Source organism: Quercus robur, chromosome 2, assembly GCF_932294415.1.
Source record: "Quercus robur chromosome 2, dhQueRobu3.1, whole genome shotgun sequence".
NCBI classification, from domain to species: Eukaryota; Viridiplantae; Streptophyta; class Magnoliopsida; order Fagales; family Fagaceae; genus Quercus; species Quercus robur.
The window spans coordinates 29,150,345-29,158,859 of record NC_065535.1 but is presented as its reverse complement, the minus strand read 5'-3'; the positions used below and the strand labels follow the sequence as shown (position 1 = coordinate 29,158,859).

General features: G+C 34.1%; 1 protein-coding gene across 2 annotated transcripts; it reads right to left on the bottom strand.

The window, feature by feature from the left end:
* Positions 1-1,170: 1,170 nt before the first annotated feature.
* Positions 1,171-5,982, bottom strand: LOC126713219 (rab GTPase-activating protein 22-like). 2 transcript variants are annotated; one of them, XM_050412915.1, is made up of 5 exons: positions 5,394-5,982; positions 4,008-4,143; positions 3,797-3,846; positions 2,838-2,891; positions 1,171-2,675 (listed from the first exon to the last, which is right to left on the bottom strand). In XM_050412915.1, exons 1-5 carry the CDS (start codon positions 5,714-5,716, stop codon positions 1,400-1,402), a joined length of 1,839 nt encoding a protein of 612 aa, XP_050268872.1. In that variant the 5' UTR covers positions 5,717-5,982; the 3' UTR covers positions 1,171-1,399. The 2 variants fall into 2 exon arrangements, with proteins under 2 accessions (XP_050268872.1, XP_050268873.1); XM_050412916.1 differs by having other exon boundaries at positions 4,961-5,586.
* Between the last annotated feature and the right edge of the window lie 2,533 nt (positions 5,983-8,515).

Below are 8,515 nucleotides of genomic sequence, written 5' to 3'. Positions count from 1 at the left end.
AAAAAATGAAAAAATAATTAACTATTTGGCACCGTTGGTCCTAAAGCTTACTAACTAAGTGCTTTTAATTCCTTAAATTTTAAATGAACATTATAGGCCGCTAAAGTTTATAAAAAATATATTATATAAAAAAAAGAAGTTAAAAAAATAAGTACTATAAGTCTCTCTGTTAATTTTTATTAATTTTTTTCTTTTTTATGTGTTTAACGGAGCAATGACAAGCCATTTTTTTTATTCACATGACAATTATTTTATTAATAAAAAATTACATGTTAGATTCGAAGCAACCCATTTGTATTACCCACCCAGTTCAATCAAGTCTGATGGATCTCTCGCTCAAGTTCCTCGCAAGTCTAATGGATCTCTCTTTCCCAAGTCAAAACCGGTTTGAAAAACTCCAAACGTGGTCTGGTCATCAGCCTTCTTTTCTGTCATTGTGATCTCTCCAAGTTGCTTGTCGAGACTGCAACTCTAATGCAAAAGCGTTGCCCCTAGGAATTTTATGACCACCTCTTTATTCTTGGTTTGTTCTTCATCTTTGATGATATTTTGTAGTTGACTTTAACTTTACATCATCAGCTAGGTTGTAGAATAATTCCACCAAATCAAGATCTAAAGCCCTAACTAGAAAAGAGACTGGATGGATTCAAAATTAACCTCAATTACAAGATTACAATTACCGGGTAGATCCCCTAACTGTTGTGAAGAATACTCAAATCTCCATGACAATCTAATCATGAAATTCATACACATGGAAGAATATGATCCTTCTCTACTTCAATTAAACCGGAGAGTTAATTTTATGATTAATACTTTGCTTTTTTTCTTTTTTCTTTTTTGGAATCTAATTGAGTATGACATAGCAAATTTGCACATGTAAAATTTAATTCAGATCATTAATACTTAAGCCTTTTTTTTTTTAATTTAAAAGTCGACAATTTAGATTATGAATACTCTCAATTTCAAACGATTCAAAGAGGATCCCGGTCCATTCTGAGCACATTATCACACAATCACACTAAGTAAACTAATTACACATGTTAGAGGTCGATTGTTCAAATTAAAGTCCAGAGAAGACATTGCAAAATGAAAATCACCTTAGTTTATGAGGATATAAATAAAATACAAGTACCCTAATTCTAACAAACTAAATTAGAAGTGTCGCCACCATCACTCAAATGAGCCCCGAGTGCGGGCATGCATTATAATCCCATAATTTACTGATCATAGATATTGCCCATTAGACTTTAGTATCAAGCAGTGTGAAGCAACCTGAAAGATCCCTTTTGTTTTGAAGGGATAGTTCATAGTTGCAGCAAACAAATTAAAAGTCAAAAAAGAAAAGGGAATCCGAGGAAGATTGAAGAAAAAAAGGCCTAAGCATTGGAGATGGGTTTTCCTAAATCTTGTCATGGAGGGTGACCACCAAATCATGAGCATCATCTAGAAGCTTCCAAACATCGAGACGGCCAGCCATGCTATTGCACTCCCTCATAATTTCGTCCATGGAGCTGTACTTCTCTATTATCAGCTTCCTCTTTTGCAGCACACAGGCTGATATGGCATAAAGCAACAAATCCTCATTAGGAGGGGCTCTCAGCCTTATTCTCCCCCAAGTAGACTTTGCAGTCCCTGCTCTAATCGCAGCCTGATCAGCCCATATTACCTCCCAGAGGCATAGTGTCTGCTCAAAGCTTAATTCCCTTCTGAAGAGAACAATCACCATTCTGTACACAAAAAAGCAATCCTCTGCTTTAAGCTTCTCCAGGTGCCTGTAGAGATGAATATCCTTGCGTTGGATAATCTTGGAAACAATTTTCAGCTGCCTCTGAATTCCCACCTCATCAAGTCGGAAATTATGCCGAGCTTTTTTCATGAAACCCACGAAACACCAGAAGGCTTCATGGTCCTCCTCAAACACTGTGATTATTGGATCAAGTAGATCACTCATACCCTGGCAGTAACCAATCTCAGGATCATGTAGTGCATAGGCTTCCAGGATAGCAACCATGCGTGCAGCATGAAAAACTCTGCACGGCTCCAAGTGATCATATTCCTTCAACCCGACACTATCTGCTAACTGGTGAGCTTTGATCTCTGACACTGCAGACTGTGATGGCGAGTAGGCAATCCATTCATCATTTGCCCGCAAAGCATCAAGACGGATGATTCTTTGCCATTTGGCAAAGTCTTCAGCATTGAATGGTTTGGGCTTGTTTTCAGTGTTGGAGGGAGACTTGTTTTCTATATCAGTGGAAGATGAATTCTGCTTGGCAGGCTCATCAAGATAATTTTCTTCACTTCCCTTGGTGGCAAGTAAAGGTTGCATGTCTTCAGGTTCTTCTGAGGAGTCAGAATCAGACGACTCTGTATCACCAGCAGAGGCATCTTCACAAGTTAGTCCACTCTTATCACCATCTTCTTCCAATAATGAAGGGGATTGAAGGGCTTGATCCCAGATAGGGGGATCTGGATCCTCAGTCAATGTTCTTCCAAAGATCAAAGGGGACCTACTGGCACTGGCCATGTCTTCTGAGCAAGAAGAATCTAAAACCTGACTAAAATCCCCACTGCCCTCATTGCTGCTGATCCCAGAAGTTTCCTTGGACTTTAAGCTCTTTTCACTGCGTTTTAAAATTTGCTTGCACTGCTTCCGCAGGCTACCATATTCTCTTCTGCATCAGAAAAAAAGAACAATAACTAGGGGAAAAAGAGGAGGAGGGAAGAAGGGGAGGGAGGTGGAAAACATAGGAATGAATATGCTCTACCAAATATTAAGTGATAACTGTTGAATAATTGCATAGGAGAGCCCCAATGAATGTAATGACAATACATACCTTTTCTGTTCTTTGATCAAATCCCTTTCTTCCTGAGTACTGTTCATGTCATAGCTGTTGCACATGCAAATATAAGTCAATACATGCAAGGAGATCTAGAGCAATTTGGCCATTAAATTAACAACCAGCATCCAGTGAACAAAAAAAAACCAATAACATAGATGAAAGCACTATTAAATAGCAATCTTTATGTCTGTTTTCTCTATGTGACAAGAAGAATTTCTCAACATAAGTCAATATACCTAGCAGCCATAATGGTAGTGCTGAAAGCCTACTTCTAAAAGCTTCTTTCAAGCAAACTAGAGTCAACACAATGAATTTTTCAATCAAGTAGTTACATAAAAAAGTTTTGTTAAAAAAGCACCTAAACCTAAATTTAGGTTGCCAGACAAGGAACAGTTATTTGCAAGCCAGCAATCGATACCCCAGCCCTCTCATTCATCCCATATGATAAGCACTAGACACTTGGAGAATTATGAGAAGTATTGGTATTTAACCAGATTTTGAGTCTAAGCCAAGAATGAATAAGGATCCAGGACAAGGGTCAGACATGAATATTGCAAATCACCCAAGGACAAGGACAGTTATTTGCAAGCCAGCAATCAGTACCCCAGCCCTCTCATTCATCCCATATGACAGGCACTAGACACTTGTAGAATTATGAGAAGTATAAGTATTTAACCAGATTTTGAGTTTAAGACAAGAATGAATAAGGATCCAGGACAAGGGTCAGACATGAATATTGCAAATCACCCAAGCCTTACAGTCAGCCATGGATCAAGCAATTCATAAGACCAGGCTAACCTGAGCGTAATGACTAAAAATGTAACAAAAAATTATTGAAGATAACTAAATCTATCTAAAAGTTCTAAAATTAAAGAGAGGAAAGAAAAATATGAGTATATGCAAATGCACACAAAGACATCCATACAGAAAGATACAGTGATGGAAATGCTTACACTCCAAGAAGGAACGGCCAAACCTCTTTTCTAATGCTTGGATCAATACCCTGAATCAGAGATATAAGGAATCAAATCTTCACAGCAGTAACAAATATACAGGGAAAAACATAAGCAACCAAAAAGACAAAAAAAAAAAAAAAAAAAAAATCTAAAATAAAAATTTGACAAAAGAGCAAATAATTAAGTCTGAGAAAAATCAATGACATACTCCACTGCGAACTTTCTTCAGAAACTTGGCTCCACCATCGCTGAGCCTTCCATCTGGTGTAAAGAACCTATTCCATTGTTTGGGAAGAAGGGCATGTTTTCTTCTCTTACGTGACCAAGGTGATTTAAGAGTTCCCCTGAATATAAGAAGAAACAAATTAAATACTTTTCCCAGATGGGGGGAAACAAGTAAAAATGTTTATGTGCGCATTAAAGCAACACTCTTATATGAAGAGCGAAAGCATCAGTTTAACTCATCAATCATTAAAAACTATCCCTATATGCATGCATCAAAAGCGCAAATAAAATCAGCCTCTATCCCATTGTGCAAACATTAATTAATTCGAGACTATGTTTGATGTGCATGAAAAACCCATTGAATCGAAAGCAACACATTTCCAATAATTTAAGAACAGGAAAACCAATGCCCAACAGCTAAATCTATCATCACACTATGCAACAGAGACATCCTCCCATCAATGCTTACATAGAGACAGTAATAATGAGTGCTTTTGAAAATGATATCGTAATCAAAACAAATAGCCTGGAGTTCATTTCTAACATTTTCATACTCAAAATTCAAAATTTATAACATTGAAAAAAAAAATTAAAAAAAAAAAATATATATATATATATATATATCACAATCACATTTTTTATTACAAACAAATTATAAAAATTGAGGGAAAAACAGTAAATAAAAACAAAATTTACTATCACAATCACTGTATAACTAGCCGTATAAGCTAAGTCTTATGCGAGCGAGCGAGAGAGAGAGAGAGAATCTGAATCTAAGAAAGAGAGAGTGTTTCAACTAACTAATAGTAGTTTGGAATCAGAAAAAACAAATTGAGTACTGTACAGATCGGGATCTGAAGAGAGAAAAAGTAGCGAAAAGCGAAACTGAATTGAAAAAACAAATGGTACTTTTTGGTGGAAAATTCAGGAACTCACCGATCAGTGGGAATTGGTGAGGATGATGATGATGACTGTGACTGTGACTGTGATGACGATGGTGACGATGACGATGATGATGATGAAGCAACGACTAACAAAACCGATCTCAAATGAATCCACGACGATGATGACGATGACGACGATGACGGTGAAGATGAAGATGAATTTGACGACGGTGAAGAAGTTTGACTTCGCCGTAGGGCTCTCATTACAGGATTCTCTTCCGTAATCATCTATTTCAATCTATCTATGTATCTACCTAATTCTAAACCCTAAGAAACAAAACGGAAAAAGTAGAAAAAGTAAAATCCAAAGGTAAAAGAAAAAGAAGTACTTTTCTCAGTGTTCTAGGCTTTCATGAATTGGAAATCGGCTCAGATCGATTGCAATTTTCAATTTCTTGCTTTGGTTTTTTGGTTTTCGGTGTTACCTACGAGAGTAGACGACGGTGGCGGCCAAGGCAATTCCGGCCATGGCCGTCACGATGATGGCTATCCCGACATTGGAAGACGCCGAGGAAGCCCAGCCTCCGCCGACGCCACCACCTCCGCCGCCGCCGTGACTGTTAGCTTCGACGAGCAAGATCGATTTGTTACCATCACCGCCGGTTGACAAGAATAGCATCAACAGGAAGAAGCACCGTGAAATTACCGTTAAGCCCTCGCCACAACCACCAAAACTAGTAGTATTTTGTTGTTTCTTCTTCTTCTTCCACCACGTCGTCGTTTTTGTCGATATGGGCAACACCACCATTACACACTACCTATGATATAATCTCTATTTGTGCGTTCTTCTTCGACTAGCTTTTTTTAGAGAGCAGAGCTCTCTTTCCATGAAATGCAATAATTATTGCTGCAAAAGCACAGCTATAATATTTTGTGGATTCGATTTTTTTTTTTTTTTTTTTTGCTCTCTCTCTTTCGGTTTGCGAATCTCTCTGATTTTTTTATTGTTTTTTTTAAAAGACTTATGAGAAAGAGAGAGAAAGAAAAGAAAGAAAGGTAGATCGAATCGAAGAATTGGAACTTGGAAGGTCCGGTTCTGCCCATTTATCTTAATCCACACAAATTAAATAAATAAAAAAGGATCCGAATGTGGGTGTTATTAATTTCTTTTATTTATTTATAATTATTGAACTACATGTCAAACATTTGAGCAAATAATAAAAGTCAAATGTGACAAAGATGGAAATATTTTATAAAAAAAAAAAAAAATTGATTAATGTTATGCTAGTTATATGCACCGTTTAATGAAAATCGTAGGTATATTTTTATCAAAAAAAAATTCATAGGTATTTTAAAATAAAGAATGAAAACCCTTGGTAGAAATTTTGATAATTAATTTTTAATTTGAATAGTATTTTAATTTTTTAAAATTTGGGTAATAGTGTTCAAGTTAAAGTATACAACTTTAGTTTTCCCTAAAAAAAAAAAAAAAAAAAACTTGAGTTACACAATACGTGTACAATGTATACATCCAATCATTATTATTAAAACAAAACAATTAGGATATTTATTAAATAGTATAAAATAATTAATGAAATTCATTTAAATTAATAACTCTTAGTAGTACAAATTTAATAGAAATAGTGTTTTTAAAATTTTTGCAATTAAATTTTATTCAAAGTAAATATTGTTAATCATTTTAATATACTTATAGTGTGTCATATGACATAAGAAAAAAAATTACCAAAAATAGGAGAGTGCATCCAATTTATGCAACTATAACGTTTATGAAACAATTTTATTCTATGCTATATAATATATGATATAATATAATTTAGACATGAGCATGTATAATATGTAATTTTATTATGAATATCTTGTTAACAATAATTAAATGATTGATTTTTATATAATTTCACAGTTTTTATATAGTAATAATAAAAACCGCATAATTTCACATGAAAATATTTGTTGTGTTTAGATAACTTTAGTCATAACTTTAGTGAATTTATGTTAGTTTTAGTTAATAAATACTCATTAAATGTGTATTTTGATGTCTTGATATGATAATAAATAGTTATCATCTGTAGCAAACACAATAAATTGAAATTTTCTCAAAAAAAGATACTCATTGAGTGTGTATAATAAAATGATTTTAAATATTCATGGTAATAGTTTAAAAACATAGGATTTAATTTAGAACCATCCCCAAACTATAGGAGAATTTTGTAATTTGCTCAAAGTGGTTTTACAACAAGTTGTCAAGTTGTCACTTTGTATAAGAAAGTCTAATTATTTGCTGAGTTGCTACATAGAAATATAGATACTTTTTTATTATAGAAACAAATAGACACTTAACTATACCACGAAATATAGAACTAAAATTTTATAATAGTCGTATCTAAAAGTACTTGTTGAAAATCAAAGGGAGTCCATCTTCCCATAAATTAAATTTTACACTATTATATTGTTTTGATTCTTAGTTTTTAAAATGTGACAAATATCAGCGGTCCAATCGATGACCAATAGAAAAAGATTGGACATCCATCTAATCTTTTGACCATACTCTTATTTTACTTCCCTCGCAAAACAATACTACCCACAACTTTTTCCTTGGATGTGGTTCATCACATAAGTAACCTTTAACTTTACCTACCTCAAGATGAGAAAGATTAGGAAAAGCACAAAACATAAAATAAAGCTGAAACAAAAGTCAAAAGACAAAAAAATGAGGTTTGTAAAATGGTGGGAGATAATGAGGATAGAATTCATCACATGGGACACTAGCTAATACGTAAATGAAAGAGTATATAGTATTGAGTATGAGATGGGGGGAACAAAAACAAAACATTCAATCATGCTGGACCACATGCTTTTGCTTTGCCCTACACTCCAATCTAAAAGAAGACACATGAACTATGAGGACACATCTTTTTATTTTTTATGTCTATTAACTGGGTCTCATCGTATCTTCTTAATTCTTATCATTTCCTAGTTTTTTTTTTTTTGTTTTATTTATTTATTTAATTTTATTTTTTTTAACATGGGAAATGTAATATAAAATGAAGCAATTAGCAAAATCACTTGAAGGGTTTCTTTAAGATCTTCTCCCCTTTCACCCGTATGTGTGTTAAAAATACTTAGTATTCTTAAAAGAAAAAACAGTGGGTTAATCTCACATTGAAAAATGAATATGAGTTAAAGAGGTTTAAAGTCTGTGCTGTATATTCAAGAGTTATGCCCTTTTGGATATACACCACTGTAAGTTTCTTTAAGACTTTCTCCCCTCTCCCCCATGTGTATGTTAAAAATACTTAGTATTTTCAAAAGAAAAAACAGTGGGTTAACCCCACATTGGAAAATGAATATGAGTTAAAGGGGTTTAAAGTATGTGTTGTGTATTTAAGAGTTAGGCCCTTTTGAATATATACCACTGTAAGTTTCTTTAAGACATTCTCCCCTCTTTCCGTATGTGTGTTAAAAATACTTACTATTCTAAAAAAAAAAAAAAAAAAAAAAAAAAAAAAGATGAAGGGTTTGGAAAGTTGAATACAGAGGGAGCATCAATAGTGTTTGCATAATCAATGACATTGTTAGTACCACTTGG

Coding starts and splice junctions, on each gene's coding strand:
- LOC126713219 (XM_050412915.1), bottom strand. CDS start 5,716: ATGGTGGTGTTGCCCATATCGACAAAAACGACGACGTGGTGGAAGAAG. Junction 3,847..4,007: donor TGAAGAAAGTTCGCAGTGGA/GTATGTCATTGA, acceptor TCTCTGATTCAG/GGTATTGATCCAAGCATTAG. Junction 2,676..2,837: donor TTGATCAAAGAACAGAAAAG/GTATGTATTGTC, acceptor TTTCTGATGCAG/AAGAGAATATGGTAGCCTGC.